We start from the raw sequence: 18,377 nt of genomic DNA, 5'->3' as shown, positions 1-18,377 counted from the left end.
CCTTCCATGCGTATCCGTAGGTCCCTTCCTTCTCCCACGCCTCAGCCATGGAAGGAAGTCTCCAGACCTCTCCACCTTCTGTAAGTGATATTGGCAGGCACTGAGTACCTTGCCTAGTGTACTTACCTAAGGTACTCTACACAGTAACTACCCAAGGTATTCCTTGAGTCCTTCCTGCCTCACAATGGTCAAACCTGAGGTGTAAGGCTCAACTCTAATTTGGAAGGCACCAAGTGTCCAATGGAAGGAAGTCTTTTCCTTCCACTTCCATTCAATTATTAGCCAGGAACAACCAACCTAAGGCAAGGGAGGTTTCGACCCCGTTGAATGAATTAAACGTTTTTGTTCCTTTGTGCTCTTTGTGCTTTGTGCTGTTCCTCTTAGTGCTGTGCAAGCTCAAACATTCATACAATTCAGCCCAGCTTTCCAACAAAGCATCTCTATGCCGCACCTCTGCTTCGACTTATTGCCCGCAAGCGTTCCGTCTACTACTTGGTCCACTTGTTGGACAATTGCGATTAATTTGGCTCTCCCTTCCTTCGGGCAGAAAGCACCACTTGCGAAGAAGCGCCGGGCCCAGCGAAAAGCGGTATCAACTTTCGACTATCTTCTTGGCTTAGTGCAACAAGCCAGACGCAATCCCAATGCCAGTCCGACTCGAGTACCCTGACGACAACAGCACATCGAATATGGCACAGCTCCAACGGAAATCACTGAGGATTCTCTAGATACGAGTCAACCACCGGTCCATTGAACTGTAATCCGAGATCCAAACGACGCGCACAGGGAAACACTACGTGCAGAGGACCACCTACACGCGCCTCCCGTGATCCATCCATATGGCAACGACATGCGCCTATTGCAAGCCATCATCCGCTCGTCCCTTTTTGCCCCCAACGGCCGCAGTCATCCTTTTACCCCTCCCCCCTTCCATCAACTAAAGACTGATTTCACCGTCGCCCCGGCTGTGAACTATGGTATCTAGTTGACGATGGCCCCCGTGTGGCTGAAGGCTGGCGCTAGGCTATCCGAGAAGCCAACTTCTAAGCGCCCTTCACACGAACCTCGAACCGAATCGACAGAGTCAGCTTCTACTGTCCACGAGGTTGCTTGAGGTGCCAGCCGACCTGCCAGCTGGACACTGTCACCTCCAAAATGCCTCTCTGCCTAGCACTAGCAAACCTCACTTGGCAGAAGTGGGCCTAGGCCGTCGACTTACATCATCGCCCGGCGCGGGAAACCATCAGATCAAGTTCGGCACCGCTGACAACGCCGCACTTCAGCACCAACACCACCGCCAGTGACCATCGCGAGCCTGGAAATGAGCGGTGAGTTGGCGTATCGCCCTACTCAGCTGTCCCCTGTCCAGGGTGTGTCTTACTACAGAGCACCTCCTAATACTTCGGCAGTGCACTGGACGTGCGAGCATGTACTCTTTCACATAGGTACGGCTACAAACACAGCATTCAGAGACAAGACAGTAGCGGCTTGTCTCTCCCGTCTGTCGCCTGTCTGCCAACTCACTGACTTTTATCCCCTGCTCTGAGCAACCGGCTGCTTAGCCTACCAGCATTCAGGGTCTGGAGCCAGCAATTACCTCAGGCGCCGCCTTGCCTATTGTGTCATCCGCTTCCTGCACCTTAATCGTGATGCTTCCATCCTCATTCGCCAGAAGACCCCGGACCACGACCTCCATCCTCATGTTGGACACAGGGTTGGCAAGGCTACCTCACAGCAGCGGCAGAAACGGAAACGCCTGGCGGCTTTGGACAGGGCTCCCACGCCCATGATCTCCCGAATCTTGCCCGTCTCGTCATCCCTTCAGCTTGGGTTCACTGTTCAGGCCACACGGCACACCAAGCTTGCTACTCGGACCTGGTGCTCCCAAGCAACCACGCCCCCGGAGGCATACACAGTATGCCCGAATCCAGACCTATTGATGTTGCCGCTGCAGGCAGGGCACATCCGCTGCGGCCGACACAGGCGATGACATTTCCGGGGCGTCAGCAAACATCTGAAGTGAGACTTCAGGACCCTAAATGACTCCTTGCTGCATTCTTCGGTTGCCGGGTCGTAGCCTGCGAGAAGGGTCTTGCTTGAGACAAGGTTGGAATAAAATGGCGTGGTGACTATGGGCCATGTCAGACTTTTCCCCCCTTTCTCTGGTACGGAGTACGAAAAAACTCGTGAGTGGCTTGTTGGCCGCTAATTATTCACAGGCTTATCCCGTCGACAAACAAGCCATCAATGGGGATGATACTGTGCAATTGTTCGCTAATTCGGGACGTAGATCCTTGGCTGTGATACCCTTTTCGGACCCAGTCTACATTCCTCTTCCTACAGATACACAAGACAACAGCATTCCTTGGTGACCTCGAGATGGCCTCCCAATGGCCCGCATCAGTGACATGCACAGAAGGTCAAAACGTCAGGGCTGCAGGAATCACAAGCCCAGCAATGACGTAGATTTGGGTGTCGAGCATCTGTGGTGACCTTGCTCGTATCCTCCATCTCGAAATCCTGATGCACTCCAAGCGAATCTAGACGGCCCAGCTGTCCGGCCAGCGAACGGGGCCCGAGCCTGAGGAAAACCGGCCCTGCCGAGTTATTCGGTCTCTACCGCACCGTACGACAAGAGCCGAGAAATGGCAGATCTGGCACATAGGCTAGTGTACGGAGTCGCGTCGTGAGACTTTACACTAAACCCATCAACATAGCTGAGCATGTCTGCAAAGATTTTTTTCAGCACTTGCTCCAAAGACCCTGCCTCCACAAAGCGGATCTCAGCAATGATCCGGCAACGACCAAAAGGAGGTTCCGAAGACAGGAAGAAAATTCGAAGGAAAAAAAAGAAGTGCTCCGTACATTAATGACCCGGTAAAACCCCCATCGTCATCTTCTCCCCACAGCAACCAACGGGGCCGGCCCTGGGCTGAAGACGTGGGATCGGCTGGGATCAGCTGGGCTTTGACTAGGGTCCGACAAGGGGGCATCGGCAGCTCGCAGGGCTTCACCTCCATCTCCGCCATCGCGACTGGCCAGAGCTCTCGGCCGCTCTGCCTCAAGTTCTCAACTCTCTCAGCCAAGCCTAGGGCAGTCCCTCGCTTTCCCCCGCCCATCGGCCCAGTACGTGACCCCGGTCCTGGCCCCGGTTTCTGTCTCGTGCGATTTGTATATATGCGCGCTGGGCTAGACTCCGCTCTCGTTACCTACCTGGGAACCTCAGGATTGCTTATCACTGCCACATCGTCCCGTGCAACCCAAACTTCAAACCGACCGCGGTCCTCGAATAAACAGTTTGGACCTGCCAGAGCCTCTTGTTCACACCGATTTGGCGTTGCAATTGGCTCGCTATCGGTCACTAAGAGAAACACAGGGTCTAGCGGGCGCTGAGACACTGTTCTTGCGGCGCTGGCACAGCTGGCTTACAGAGCATCCTGTTTCGGAAGGCAAGTGGATACACTGTAAGCACAGATGGAGCTTGGTGCGTGGTAATAGCTCGGGAGCTTGGGAAGAAAAGAGACACACAGAAAGAAAGCTTTGTTGGAGCTCTGCTGAAGCTTCAAGCTCGGCCTGGAGCTGGGTCTGGGGCTGGGGCTGGGGCTGAAGCTCGGAATATTAGCAGACACCAAACCCGGACCAGGCGATGCACCGAGATGACGACTGACAACGACCGTTCTGACAGAGCAACAGAGTTCGAGTCTTGCCCCGGTTGTCCATGTCGACTCCCTGATAGTGATCCATCCAGCTGGTCTAGGCCTGGGTCTTGGCTTACCTGGCTTGACTGGCTGGCGAACAGACGGGCGAATGGCAGCTTGCCCTGTGATCAATGGCGACGCCAACATCAGCGGCGCTGGTCAAGCATTTGAATGATGCGGATTTGACGGCGCGACACTTGAGTTCAGGGCACGGGTGTTGAAGGCTGCCAGATGCCAGATGCCAGTCAAAGTCTGTCTAAGACCGGCTGGCGGTGAAGCGGCACGCTCAGTCTTTCATCTCCACAATGAGCACCGTGCATCGAGGAACAGCGATAGAGACATTGGTTTTATCGCACGTCGGTACGTGTATCTCGCTCAGTGGTCAGGCCGATCCGAAGCCGGCGGCTGGGGAGATGAAGGTCGCATGGTCGCAGAAGCGGCCGGTGTTTGTCTCCAAGGACACAGTCAGTTTGGATCCTTCTGCGTTTCGTAGACTTGTTCGACGGGGCAACAGAAGCAACAGGGGAATCGGGACGAGCAAAGATTCGGGCGCCAGTCCCATATGCTCCCCCGCCTACAGAGCACACTACCGCGCGGCGGGCTGCAGATGTGCTGCATAGCTGATGCGCGTATGCGAGCTCGATGCAGAAACTGTGCAGTACCCACGGATACGTTTGGATGGATAGTCGATGAAGATGGATACCTCGGATGCAGAGCTGCACTTTACATTGCGGACAGATGGCCGGGCTGCATCAAGCTGCTGCAGCTACTGCATGCAGTCCAGGTTTCCAGAGTATTACAGCCATGTTTCTGATGCTCCGCCGTGTTGGCCGGCCCGCCCTAGCTTCCACAGGGTCGAAGCTCCCCCGGCGACCGCGGCTGTCGACGGTGAGATGCTCCAGCTTCTTGCAGGACGAGTTACGCACTCACGACTCACGAAGTGGGGTTGAAGAAGCTCTCGATACAGGCGAGACAGGCTCTCGTGCCTCTCGTTTTCCTCTGGGACGACATGACAACATCAGCAACGGCAGGATCCTGGTTTGAAGCTCCAGAGCTCCACTTACAAGGCCCGGCCAAAGGCATGTTTGTCATATTTCCGTGTGCACAGAGGTTTGGGCCAAAGAAGAACCCCTCTCGTTGGTGACCACCATGCAGCATCCCCGGCTCCCTCGAGACGCCCGCCGTCTTACTCTGTAGGGGACCTTTTGTTTACTTTGGACTGTTCTTGGAAAGCTCGTCTTCAAAAAATCAGCTCGATCGACAAGCCGGCTTTCGGCCTTGGGCCAACCTTGACCGTGAGCATGACCATGTTGATCACCTGGGCGTCTCGAAATAGGATTGAAGAATTCCATCCCGCCAGGGGTTGCGCAACAATGGATGAGGCTCACGATTTCAAGAATGGACGAAACGTTCATAAAGCTCTTGACTTCGCTTAAAGGGCCGATGCCATCGTCAACCCTGTTGATATTGACCGGCCTACCCTGTCTTGTTCCGCTCCTAATCTACGGTTGCTTGGTTAGAGAAAAAAAAATCGTCCATGGGTCGCGTCCCTATTCACCGAGCCCTGGAACCCCGCGACACTTTACCGGACGGGTACACTACGAGCGAGAGGCTACGCACAGCCCACTCATCCTCCCGATTCCAAGCCACCGGCTGCCATTGGCGCACTAGCGACTGGCGTTGGGATCGTGATTGCGAGTCGACAGCTTCAAGTCCAAGCGGGTGCACAGGCAAGTGCACTTGGCCGTCGGTGAAGGCGGGTGGAGGAATGTGAATGATCACTGACAGTGAGTGTGGCTGACGCAAATTGCCATGTCGAGCTTGTCTGATCTGATGACGGGCCGCCGCCTTGGAACTATTCAGAAGGGCGCCTCAAACCTTGTGACGAAAGTCGGAGCTACGGCGTTATGCCTGGCGCCATGGAGAACATCCTCGGTGCTACAAGATGAGTCTCCTTTCGCGTTGCTCTATCAATCGCACGAGCTTCACGCCAACAAGGGTTCAACACGAACAGGTCAGCGGGACCAACTCCTGAAAGCCTTGAGAGTGTAAGATGAGGATGCTCAAACAGCAAAATGCGGATGAATCATCCGAATACTCGGTATCCAGCATCGCCCGATCCCGGGCCAGGACCAAGAAGCGACCGAAACCCCAACACCACCACGCCCCTCCTCCATCAATGCGGTCGGAGAATTACTGACATAAGCTGGTTGGAGGCACGCCGCACAACTACTGATTGGGTTGCGATAATACATACGCATATAGCCCGATCGCGATTTGACTCATCAGACGCGAGAAGGAAATTCGAGAAGAAATGGGCACAACAAAAACATGGTCTTCAGGCATCTTCCCATGCCTCAAGACATGGTCTCACCCGGCATTTACACATCGAGAAAAACAAGGTCTGGCCATCATCCATGACTTTGAGGCTAACAAGTCAAGCTTGCGTATCCGAACTTCGTACAAATATGGGCGGCGACGTAGAGGGCGATGTGAGAACCCCCCCGTCGGCCATCTCGATGTAAAAAAGCATCGATCACGCACCTCCCGTCCCGATCACCTGCGGCCGGTCTAGTCCGGCTCTAAAACAGACGTCATCCTCTCGGGGTCAAGCCTGGCAGTGATCGTCAAGATTCAAGAACACCCCCCGGCCTGCGGCCCCTCCCCCAAGGCAGAGCGCTCGTCTCGCCGTCGTGTATCGAGATCCTGCTTAGCCGGGCCGTCATTCTCATGCGGTCACATCGTTCTTTTCTGGAGCATTTGCACAATTCGAAGCATCACGACCATGGGTATACTGGATCCAGTGCCAGGGCCGCATCGACAGCGACCCCGTACCCATCAACAACCGGAAACAGTGCCAATCACTAGAGAGATGGCTCACACGTACGACAACATGTCGGTCAAGCTTGACCGAAACGAGAGGGGACTCGACTCGGAGGCGAGAGAGAGCGACAGATGCCACCGAGAAACAGGATTGGATGGCTCGCCTTGTTTGTTTATTCGCGCGCACAAGACTTGGCCTTCGGCGCTACCAGGCCGTGATGCCTTGGATTGATGAGGCCGTCTCGCGCTATTGAAGATTACCTGCATGATAGGGAAGACAGGCATCGGAAACAATCCAATGAGGCGTCCCAATGCACTCGGGAGCTGTCAGAGCCAAACTTTCAGCTTGAATTTGACATTGATAGAAGGTTTGCAAGCCTTGTCGTACGCCCGGTATAGACACATCAGTCAGTGCCGCGTGACAGAATCCGCGATGGCGTTGTCCCCTCCCTCTCCCTCGGGTCTCCGTGCCCCTCCTCTTCCCCTCTCCCGTTCCTCAGCTTTACTTGCGCACACAGAGAGAGCCATCATTGCTTCCCCTCTTTTGCTCCTTGACCCCTCCAAGACCACGATCAAACACCTTTTACGCGGCCCACCATGGATAACGTGGAGAAGCAGAGAGTCGTCGCTCAAATCCTGCTCACATCGTTTTTGGTCTCTGGCTGAACGTTTGAGGATCGTCTCTAGCCTTGGACCCAGTCCAATGGACAAACGGTGCCGTTTAGGCCGTTATGGAGCTCTTTCTTTGTCTCGTCATCGTTGGTACGGCTATGGTGAAGCACGTAAGCGGGTGCAGACGGCGCGGGCGCGTTGCACCGCGGGTGGGAAGCAAGCCACTCTCCATACTCAAGTGAGGGGAATTTTCCTCGCTCTCTCTTCTCGTTGGCGGGCACTTTGTTTACAAACTGCGGTTTCGCGATTCATGTCAACAATGGGCCCCTGCAGACCCTGTTTCTGGATCCTAGCTTCAACGCGAAGTCATGTGTTGGTTCACGTGATGTCGACAAGGATGGTGTCTCCAGCAGTGACGTCTCTAGCCGCCGTCATCCCGGTTTGGCAGCTGGTTGGACGGTCCGGTTGGGCGAACCTGGTTCAAGGTTGACGTTTGGTGGTGTGGTAGTGGGGGAGGGAGGGAAGAAACCGACGAGGGGGGGGAGGTTCTCGAATGGGACGTGCTGATGGGAGGAACCAGGAACGTCCGAGCGGAGCTTCAGCTCAGGTTTGGGGGCTCAGTGGAGTCGGCATCCCTCGGCATGGCTCGTCGTGTACGGACGAACTCCGATTTTCGTTCATTCTTTCTGCGGCTACGAATTGCGGATAACATCACATCATTGAAGCCGGGAATCCATCAAGATGACCCCCGGGTTGTGAGGGTCAATACAAGAGAGGCGCCGCTTCGCAACTGCTGACGATACCATGATGATGACAAGGCTGGCGAAGGATCTTGGAGTCAGCGCAGGGGGTGTTTACTCTATGGATAGAGCTCCTCTTTCATGCTTCCTTCACCCCTCTTTCGAACCTCTCTATCTTACAGTCTCAATCGTCGACCCCGGAACCACTGGATGTTGCTGGGCTGAGACTGACTCTGGACTTGCTTGGAGAGCATGGGATTCTGGGACTGGGTTCCCCGCTTTCGCTATCAAGGGGAGCTCTATTTCGGGGCGCAGCAACCACGGGCAAACAGCTCCCAAGCACCCAAGCTCCCAAGACCTCACCCACTTGGTTGATGAACGATTCCTCAGCTCTCGGCTAATGCGATACGAAGATCCAAAGTTGGGTCGAAACATGTCGCCATGCATGCGGACCGGGGACTGATAGTTTCTCATTAATTGTCCGGCCATAGCAGCTACCGACACAACCGACCTATGCCTTGGAGAAGCAGGGCAACCCGCACCGATGTCTGAAACGAACGATATCACCCGGTGAGCCGGGCCCGTATGCTCTGTTGCCCGTCTGACCGACGGGTCTGACCTGACTCTTCCATTCCCCGGTCCATGTCGCAGCAGGAGGAGGAGCAGCAGCAGCAGCAGCAGCCTGCTAGCAACGGCAACAGCTGGGCCAACACCACAGAATCAAGTCGGGATGAACGAGCTTCCGGAATAGGCTCTCCACCGCCGTTCTTGCGTCTGAGAGTGTGAGCCAACGCAATGCCTTGAACGATGTTCACACGTCCCAAACCAACAAGGCATCCGAAACTCGCCAGTCACAGTGATTCCGCGCGCATTCCTAGGCGAATGCTACCCTAGCCTCGAGCCACCCACGTCGCGCCTCCAGAGGCGAACAATTGTCCGATGGGCTTGTTCACGGTTCCCGCGACGGATACAGGAACATCAGGGTCTTTTTTGCGTGCTCGCTTGTCTCTCTCGCCGCCTCTGGAGCCTTTGGGCCCTTGGCTGTCTTCTTCTTCCCCTCCCCCACATCCCCGAGACCTCAAACATCCTCTTCTTCCCCCTCCCAGGCTCCCACTGCCCAGGTTTGTCAGGCTACACAAGCAGCGAAACAGATCGGGCGAGACCGCCACGCCCGCGCCGATATGAACCGACCGGCCGGCCGAGCCGCCGTTCAGAGTCCGCGTTGGTGCAAGGTTGTTTCTGATGGCGGCGGCGACCTAATGTCCGCAACATTCCTCCCCGGTGGCCGTTTTGCCATTGCGGTTGATGCGGTATGTAGGTGGGCAGACCCCTACTTCTCAGGGACGCCGAGCATGGTACAAGACCCTTTTTTCATATTTTCTTTGTTCGTCTCGACTTGTTGAGTAGTTGCGTCGAACGTCTGACAGTCGGATCTGGAGTGGCTTGCGGTCCCGCAGGGACGGACTCTTTTTCGTCATGACGGCGCCGCTCGACTAACATGCGTTTGTGGCGTGTTCGTTTGGCTTCAAGTCGGGAGGCCTTTTTTTTCTCCCGACTAGTCCCCTTGGTAAGGCATATGAGTAGGTAAGTAGGTAATGCTGTTGTGGACGGGAAGTGTAGTCGATATAAAACGGGCATGGCGCCCTCCGAGCTAAAACATCCTAACATTCCCCCCCACGAGGGTCAGACAAAGAACAAAAAGGGTGGCGGCGTGACGGGGCGGCTCTTGGAATGGCGGCAGGCTGGACGATGGATGGACGACGACCTGATGGGTTTAGCCAAACGTTGCTTCCCCCTGAACTAAGCGGGAGCGAGTGGAAGATGGCACGATGGCAACGGGAGGGCGAGAGTCTCTTTCGGCGTGGTTTTGAGGCGGCTTGTTGGTAGCACCATCTTGGACCAGCATCAGTAAGTATCTAGCAAGCGGTCTAAGGAATAGCATCTTCAGCGTGGGCGGCTGGCGCACTCTGAGGAGGGTCTGAGAAGACGGAGACAGAGCCCGGCGGCCGACTTCAGCCTGGTGTACGTAGACTATGTTGGTGAGGTGTGTTCGTAGAGGGGTGAAGCTTTGGTTTTGGCGCCGTGATGTCTGTATACTTGTCCTGGATAGGGGATCAATTGTTCTAGAAGATCGTGCCTAGTTCCCGTTACTGGAGGCTGATCAGCAGTTTCAAACTAGACTACGATTGGGTGGTTGTTGTTTCTCGGTATTGTCCCCGTTGCCCTTTGCCCCTGAAGCCGTTGATTCTGTTGCCATCCCGGCCCCTGAATTTGTGTGGTTAAGTGCGGTGCTATATCGTGAGACTACAGGTCAGAGGTTTAGGGGAAACGGTAGTGCTTAGGTAGGGAAGGTGACTTTGGATCAGCGTTGGGGGTTCTTTGCCTGGCTTGCATGATTTGGGATCGCGGTTGGTTGGTGGGAGATCTGAATTACTTCAACTGCGGCTGGATCTTGTAGCAAACGTGGGCCTGGCTGAACCTCTACAGCCTTGGTACCGGTGTCGATAGCTATATTACTATCTACTACCGTTAAATCCAGCTGTCGTAGACTGAGCAGGTTTAAGGTATCTGTCCGGACTGGTTTTGGAGGAGGAGCGAGACGACTCCGGTATTGTGAATGCCTGTAATATCATCGGCGTCCCGTGAGGCTCTGTGTTACGAATGGGCCTAAGTTCCCTCTATAAAATGTCAGATCTGTCTCACGTGTGGAAGTGTAGCCAGTGTTTGCTCTATGTGGTATCCAAGGCCTGTATAATATATAGAGAGTGCATTGTAAGAGAGTACTGCCCTGCAAGTGCTGTTTATTCCGTGTGGAATATATTACAAGAGCTGATGAACGCTGTTAAAAGAGATCTAGAAATGTTCGGTTTGAATATCTTTTGAGTTCTCATGAAAACCGAAATACCACAAGAATCTTAGAAAGGATTTGATACACCCGAACTCCGGTCACCAGCCGACGGCACGAGAGGTTGGAGGAAATGACGATTTGGCGACAGGACCTCCAGCTCATCAGCCTGTTGTTGAATACTGTAGAACACAAGCATCATCGCTGGCACTCCGGTTACCATTGGCGCTCATCCCCAGGAGCAAAATGGCCGTGAGTGTGGCAAGTTCTCGGTGCCTGTCCCGGCAAGGAGAAGTGAAAGGTGTGTCTGGGTCTCTACTCCTTCCGATCCTGTCACCTAGTGAGTTGTGGGAAACGCGGTTGAGGGGTACAGGAGAAGTCCGTCAAGAGGAGTCCAGTGTTCCTTGGGAGACGTTATGGGTATCGCGTGACCTTTCGGCTGGTGTCCTATAGGGACGAGTTTCTTTGCCCACTCCTTTTCGTGAATTCACGTTCAGTGTCCCTATGGTTCCAGGTGCGCTTGTTCTGAGGCATACGGAGGGAAAGCTCTCCATTGTATATCAAGCATCTTACCGAAAGCATGTATGGAAGAATCGGGATATAGTTTGGAGAGACCGAGGCTAGATAAGGCATACATTGGTCCGAGGAGGGTGTTTGGAGAGTGAGGAAATTCATGCAGACTTGGAATGATGTAGTCGAGGCGCATGAACATCTCGGACCGCTGTAGAAGCCGGCAACATGGCTGCGAAAGATTCTTGTCCCCAGGACCCTCAGCATGAAACCTATTCTAGAGACGGCGAATTGAGGGAACATGCCGTGAATGTGTCGTGACAGACCATACTAAGTAGTGTTTGACTGTAATTTGCTAACTACACAGGACATGAGAAAGCAAACCCAGAGTCCCTTTTCAATGAGCATGAAAGTTGAGGACGAAGAAGAGGAGAAAGGCGTAGCCGGCGACGAATTTCTGGGTCTATTCGACAGTATGCCGATAGTAGAAGAAACCGGGGTCAAACAGACGAATCACGCTGTTCAAACACCCAGGAAGGTGTTTTATGCGCGACCGGCTGTCCAGTCAGACCTCAGGATAGCTGAGCTGTAACATGCTTCTTCTGACTTCGTCACACGACGGTATGAGAAGTACAAGTCTGCCAGGCTTTATAGATACATATTTACGATGTTCTTGAAAAAAAATGTGAGGAATTTCTGAGGATGACTCCTCAATCGCGAGTCTGGCCTTTGAAATGCTGCTAACATGTATATCGTTGATGTCCGGGAGCATTACGACCACCTTTTATTCTCCCTTGACGTAATCAGTCATCAAGCCTCGGGCCCTCTTTGAAGTGCCTTGAATGTGAGACAGTTTAAATTGGGAACAAAATTCTAGTTTTCACTTGCGATGATGTGTGGATATCTCATGTTCCGTCTTCTCGGGATGGTCCCGCCGGCCTCAATGCAGCCACCCTCGCGAAGATAGCCTCTACTACGGGAAACCCGGGGCCGCTGGCCTCGTTACCGGTCATCTTTCTCAAGTCGTCAAATTGGTGTTTCATTGGAATGCCGAGATGAAAATTTTGCAGTTCGATTGTCTATGAAGGCTTCGAGCAATTCTCTTCGGTGATTCAGGTCCCAACCTATAATACCTGAATGGAATATACGCTCACCTAACACCCGCCCTCCTACAGTCATTGTGAGCCATTCTAAGCCCAGAAGTCCTATAGCGAATTGTCGTTTCAGTGCTCTTGTTTTCATCATTGATTCTTTCTTCCAAGAATATGGTGCATATACTTATTCTGTATCTCGATCGATGGATAAATATGCCTTCTAGACGTGCTCTCCGTTTATTACCTCTGCCGTGAATCTCGATGCGACGTCGATGACTCGATCAGGTTGCACTAGCGGAATACAAAGGTATGGATTATATATCAGTTGATATATAATATTTCTCTTTCAATCATCTGAAAGTCACTTCACTCCTCTGTCCTCCTTCAGGACCAGGTTCAGCCTGAGACCTGGTGACGACCATTGTATGACACAACCAATCTTGGAACAGAAACTGAACAACACACACGAACAGACCGTGAAACAAGTTGAAATTCTCATTAGAAGTGTAGTGGTAAGTCGAGTTTCAGATGTTTGTGAATGAATAGCCGGCCAAACAAACACTCTGGAGCGGTTGATGAAGCTGTCGATGAGCGAGCTTCACGTCCGAAACCCCGCGAAGTACAAGATGTGCACACTACGGTTCAACATAATGCCAGACAAAGCGATGGAAACTAAGAGAGTAGCAGAAGGAGGGTGTATTATGAGAAGAGAGAAATTCTCTCTCAAAGCCACCTCAACATTAAGGTAATGTCACCGCCTCACTGTGACATCCAATTTCTGGCACAGGATTGAGTTGTGGACCCCTCGCGGGTAACAGTGGAAACCTGCAGGGACCCCCACCATCGGCGGGGCGTGGGTGAGGTGAAGTCAAAGCCGTTTTTTTTTTGCCGGGCGGTAACGTCTGGCAGAACTTTTTACGCTCCAAACTTTTTGGATGAGATCCTGGCAGCGATCACAGAATACCCTCTGCGACATGAGAACGCCCTAAGAAAAAAGAAAGTATCGCCAACTTCCATGATAATTTAATATTCCACTTTCTCAACGAACCGGTCTGCGATTGAACGGAAACATCCTACACAATGACCAAGACGGCGAGCGCAAAGCGCAAGCGCGCCGAGAGAGAGGCCCTCAAGGCCGCCGAGTCCAACAAGCGCGCAAAATCCTCCCACGACGCCTCGGCCGACGGTAGCAATTCCCCGGACTCGAACGATGTCGCCGACGCCACCACAGGCTTCAATGGCACTAGACTGCCCAAGATCCTGCTGGAGAAGAAGCTCTTTGTCGAGAACTCGACCGGCAAGGACCGTGTTCGCGAAGCGAAGCTGTACGACCTCCTCAGCAGCGAGAACGAGACGGACCGCCTCGAGGCCGCTGGCGCCATCATCTCTAGCCTTCTCGACGACGAGGGCGTAACGGAGGCGTGTCTGACCAGACATCTCGATTGGCGACTGTTCCGTGGTCTTGCTAGCGGCAGAGCGGCGTCGAGGTTGGGCTACAGCGTCGTCTTGACCGAGATCCTCAGCCAGCTCCTCGGCCCGCCCAGGAACTTGTGCCGCGACAAGTACCCTGGTCTGACGTTTGATAAAGTGCTGGAGATGTTGATGGAGAGGACGCGTTTCGGAGGAAACATCTCAGGACAGGAGGAGCGAGACCTGTACTTTGGACAGCTGTTCGGGCTCGAGTGCTTCGTGCGCGCGAGGATCCTGTTTCTCGAAGAGGAGGGCCCCGACAGGTGGAACGAGATTCTCAGACTGCTCGTCAAGCTGGGCGGCAAGAAGATTTGGCTGCGGCCGCAGTGCGGATGGGTCGTTGCGCAGGCCTTGGCGCAGCTGGACCGTCCCCACGTCGAGATGGTGCTGCAGCAGCTGGTCGAGCTCGGCTGGGCCAAGACCCCCGAGGGTGTCGGCATCTGGCTTGTCGCATTTGAACAGTGCCCTGAGTTGACTACCGGCGACAAGGCGAAGCACCACCACCCCCTTTCTTCGAGAAACCTGGGCGAGCTGGCGGGCATCCTGAAGGAGAGCGGGCAGGATGACGTGGAGAAGCAGCAGAAGCAGCAGCAGCAACAACAACAGCAATCGAGGAGGGGCAACTATGTCAAGAACAAGCAGGCCAACTGGACGCCGCAACTGCACTTCGTATGGGACCTGATTGTGCGGCACTTCCTGCGCAAGGGTCCTGCAGGTGTCGATGAGTTCAGATCTTTCTGGAAGCGAGTTGTTGATGGTGAGTATCGAAAGGTTGCAGCTTTTCCACGCGCCGAGCTAATCGAGGCATTGCAGACAACTTCTTCGCCAAGACCGCCACTGAGGGACAAAAGTTCAGGGGCTTCCTGGTGTTCCAGAAGATGCTCCAGAGCTACGCCGATATCGACGACCTCCTCGACGTGCTCTTCAGCAGGAACCTGATGACATGCCTCATCAACCAGGCATCGCAGGAGGATCGCTTCCTTCACCGGGCAGCTTTGAAGACTTTGAAGGTCGTTGAGGAGACTTCTGCGGCGCATCCTGAGGCCACTGGCATCATTCTCGACAACCTGATTAACAACAACGGACTGTATCGATTCGATGTCATGACCAAGAGCAAGACGGTAGACAAGATTCTTCAGCATGTGAAAGCCGATACTGGCGAGGATGTCATCCAGGTTCTTAGCGGACCTGTCATGAAGACTTCTACGACATCGTGCGTCGAATCCCCTTCCTTGCAGAATGACTTGTGCTTGATGCTGACTTTCACACAGAAAGGATATTAACTCGGTTAAGCTCGACCTCCGCGTTTACATCGAATACATCTTCCGCCTGACTACCTCGGCACCGGAACCTGCGCTTCAGGAGCTGACATCTCTCGCCTATGCCAAGCCCATATGGATCCCGGAGAACGCAAACTCGCTAGTTACGGAACTGAGCAGAAGCCGACTTCAGTCAGCCTTTGCAAAGCTCTCTCGCAAAGCTGAGGACGCCAATTACCTGTGCACGGCAGTGCAGTCGATCAACCCAGACTACATTCGTATGGAGGGAGAGATGAAGAAGGAGGTTCACGCAGCACGGAAGCGGTTGGAGAAACTCATGAAAAAGAGTGCCTCCGCTAGCGAGAGCTCGACGGACGAGGTCAAGATTTCACAGGGCTTGGCGCTGCTTCACGCCATTGCCATCTTCCAGCTCTACAACGAGGAGCCGGATGCGTTCCAGCTTTTGAGCGATCTCAAGGAGTACCAGACTCGCCTGCAGACGGACGAGGAGGGTGCTGCTGAGTTCTTGGTCGAGATCTTACTTTCACTCGTCTCTCAGCAGTCGTCGCTTCTACGCGAAATCTCGCAGCGGGTGTTTGGCTACTTTACTAGCAGAGTTTCTCCCAAGGCGCTGGAGCTATTGCTGGACGTCCTTTCCGCCGACGAAAGTGCCAAGGGGCAGCAGTCGCTCTTTGACGTCGACGCCGATGATATGGATCTTGAAGACATGGAAGAGGACGAGGAAGACGAGTCCGACGATGAGGCCGGTTCTGACGCTGAGGTGGACTCCAACGTCGAATTCGATGCTCTTGACGCCGGCGATGATGAGGAGAACGACGATGACGAAGGAGAATCTGGATCGGACGAAGAGGCAGACGACGAGGAAGCACAGAACCTCGCAAACCTCGACGACGCTCTCGGCCAAATTCTCAACAGCCACCGCCTCGACAAGGACGAAGACGCAGAGTCATCGGACAACGACTCGGACATGGGCGACGACGACATGCTGGAGCTGGACGGCAAGCTGGCCGAGGTCTTCAAGCAGCGTCAAAAGGCGGCGCCGAGCAAGAAGAAGGAGCGCAAGGCCGCCAAGGAGTCCGTCGTCAACTTTAAGAGGCGCGTGCTGGACCTCCTCGAGATCTTTGTGCGCAACGAGGCGGGTAGCCCGACGACGCTGGCGATCTTGCAGCCGCTGCTGCAGCTCGTCCGCACGTCGACCATCAAGACGCTCTCTGACCGGGCTTTTGAGCTGGTCAAGGACTACCAGAAGCGCGCGCGCAAGGCGAGGTCCGGTGGTGGCGGCAAGTCGACGGAGGACAGCAAGTTGGACCTTGAGGAGGCGGTCGAGGTCCTGAAGGGCGTCTATGCTGAGCTCAAGGCCGGCGAGACAAAGTCTCACGCAAAGGCCGCTGTGCCTGCCTGCCTGATCGCTGCTTCTGGCGTGTTCCACGCTGGCAAGGGAGACCGGGCTGCCGTTGATGCCATTGTTGGGGATGTGGAGGAGGCAACGGCGACGCAGCTGGAAATGAAGAAGGCCTGGGACGAGTGGTGCAGGAACCAGGAGGCTCTGAAGAAGAAGGCGGCCGGCGGTGCTGGAAAGAGTACATAGATGAGGGAGAAAGACTCAGATGGGGTCTAGTAGATTTTTATCTGATACAAAAGCTTTTGTTTCTGGCGCATGGGAATGGGATGGGAACAAAGATCTGGATTTGTGTCACGTCGAAAATAAAAGCATTGACCTCATGAGGCACAGGGAAGATTCTGGGCTCACGGTCTTGAGTATATTTAATACATAGAGCCCAACTTCCACAATTCATACAGATTTCGCAGATCATCATATTTTCTTTTCTCGCTTCTTGATACTCTCTACTCACCTTGAATTGGCTTGCCTTTTCAACTTATCTTCTACATGTCAATTTGATCCCTACTCACCCAGCTCCTTTAAATAGGAGAACACCAACCAATGATTTTTTTTTGTTTTTGACCTTACAAACTCGACCCAGAGTAAGCCCAGCAGACAATATCATGCCATATACCAAAAGGAAACTCTTCAAAACTTGACATCCCAAACTCCACCCTGGCGCTTGGGGTCGTTCCTAACAGGAACTTCACCGGCCCCTGAGCTTGCACCAACTTGGACAATTGTGGCATCACCTGGGCTAAATTCATACACTTCAACAGCTCGAGCCGTTCCAGTCTCATCCCCATGCCAGGTAGCTCTACGGCTCGACAACGTAGCAGGGGTAGGCAGGTGGAAGTCGGGGTTCCCATCTCTACGCAGCCTGGCAAGAGTACCATCGTCCCTGCTCACCAATAAGCCGAAAGTGACCCAGTCAACCTGGGGAGGCTCCCTTGTATCATCACCACCCAGATTCCCAGAAGCTTCTCCATGCGTCGACTCACCACTAGAAGAGATGCTCTGGCTGGTTGGCTCGGGTGGCGGGCTGCCTGCTTCGGATTCGGTCTCTCGGTCCCAGAAAGAAAGGTCATTGGGCGGGCCCTCATGGGCAAGGGAGTCTGTAGAATGAGACCATCTAGACTGGTTCCCATCATGACTACTAGAAGGCAAGCCCTGACTGGGTGAGGCCGAGGCTGGATCCGGGTTGCGGGCTCTAAGAGCACCTGTTGCGGCCTCGACCTCTCTAAGCCATTGAGAGACGCCGATCTGGGTTTGGTCAAATGCGAGCGAGTCTTCAGACGGAGACGAAGTGGAGCCTGAGCCTGAGCCGTCCAGCTCTGAGTTCTCGCCGAGACCTACCGTGACGTCCCCTGTAAGCTGGCGATAGCTCAGCAAGGAGGTGGAAGATGATGCCAGAGAGCCTTCTCTAGATAGAGGCAAGGGGGATACATAGTCCGGAGCTTGGTCAACCACTAACCGTTGCTGAGCCCTGCACAGCAGAGAGGCGAAGCAGCTAAAAGTATACATTTTGGAAGTAGTGTGGGTTGTGCTAGTATACTCCTGAGCGCGTATTTGGATACGTATTTGGATTTGCGGCAAGGTAGTTTGGAGGTGTGTGATGAAGTTGGGTGTGAGTATAATGGGTTCAGAGACTTGGACAATGGGTCATCTCTTTTTAAGCTCATCCTTTCAGGCAAGAAACCGCCTTGGGTAGTTAGCAACCACCTTGGGTCGTTCTGCTTGAACAATGTATAGGAGGGAACAAGGACATTGTTATCTGTCTAGTTGAAGGAAGTGTTTACTTCACAGCCAACTAACAAGCACTCTATACGTTTACTAGTGATACTATTCAGCCTTATTAGTTTAGGAAATAGATGATTGTGCCGAGTCATACTAAGTTCCCTTTCTACAGCACATGTTGGTCGTC

General features: G+C 53.8%; 6 protein-coding genes across 6 annotated transcripts; 5 read left to right on the top strand and 1 right to left on the bottom strand.

The window, feature by feature from the left end:
* Positions 1–1,321: 1,321 nt before the first annotated feature.
* CABS01_02256 (uncharacterized protein) lies at positions 1,322–3,873 on the top strand (the record flags this gene model as incomplete). Its single annotated transcript, XM_060535634.1, has 6 exons — positions 1,322–1,445; positions 1,548–1,915; positions 2,344–2,462; positions 2,910–3,126; positions 3,377–3,508; positions 3,688–3,873. 6 exons carry the CDS (start codon positions 1,322–1,324, stop codon positions 3,871–3,873), a joined length of 1,146 nt encoding a protein of 381 aa, XP_060395939.1.
* Positions 3,874–4,003: 130 nt separating this feature from the next.
* CABS01_02255 (uncharacterized protein) lies at positions 4,004–4,318 on the top strand (the record flags this gene model as incomplete). The annotated part of the gene is made up of 1 exon (XM_060535633.1): positions 4,004–4,318. The coding sequence occupies one exon, from the start codon at positions 4,004–4,006 to the stop codon at positions 4,316–4,318; it is 315 nt and encodes a 104-aa protein (XP_060395938.1).
* Positions 4,319–6,954: 2,636 nt separating this feature from the next.
* CABS01_02254 (uncharacterized protein) lies at positions 6,955–7,623 on the top strand (the record flags this gene model as incomplete). Its single annotated transcript, XM_060535632.1, has 1 exon — positions 6,955–7,623. The coding sequence occupies one exon, from the start codon at positions 6,955–6,957 to the stop codon at positions 7,621–7,623; it is 669 nt and encodes a 222-aa protein (XP_060395937.1).
* Positions 7,624–9,054: 1,431 nt separating this feature from the next.
* Positions 9,055–9,677, top strand: CABS01_02253 (uncharacterized protein; the record flags this gene model as incomplete). Its single annotated transcript, XM_060535631.1, has 2 exons — positions 9,055–9,183; positions 9,555–9,677. The coding sequence occupies 2 exons, from the start codon at positions 9,055–9,057 to the stop codon at positions 9,675–9,677; spliced, it is 252 nt and encodes an 83-aa protein (XP_060395936.1).
* A 3,725-nt stretch (positions 9,678–13,402) lies between these two features.
* On the top strand, positions 13,403–16,660 carry CABS01_02252 (DNA polymerase phi; the record flags this gene model as incomplete). The annotated part of the gene is made up of 3 exons (XM_060535630.1): positions 13,403–14,549; positions 14,606–15,005; positions 15,064–16,660. 3 exons carry the CDS (start codon positions 13,403–13,405, stop codon positions 16,658–16,660), a joined length of 3,144 nt encoding a protein of 1,047 aa, XP_060395935.1.
* A 441-nt stretch (positions 16,661–17,101) lies between these two features.
* Positions 17,102–17,977, bottom strand: CABS01_02251 (uncharacterized protein; the record flags this gene model as incomplete). Its single annotated transcript, XM_060535629.1, has 1 exon — positions 17,102–17,977. The coding sequence occupies one exon, from the start codon at positions 17,975–17,977 to the stop codon at positions 17,102–17,104; it is 876 nt and encodes a 291-aa protein (XP_060395934.1).
* Positions 17,978–18,377: the final 400 nt, after the last annotated feature.

Source organism: Colletotrichum abscissum (assembly GCF_030869225.1).
Source record: "Colletotrichum abscissum strain IMI 504890 chromosome Unknown Scaffold_4.1, whole genome shotgun sequence".
NCBI lineage: Eukaryota > Fungi > Ascomycota > Sordariomycetes > Glomerellales > Glomerellaceae > Colletotrichum > Colletotrichum abscissum.
The sequence above is the reverse complement of the archived record's forward strand: the minus strand, read 5'-3'. Positions and strand labels throughout refer to the sequence as shown.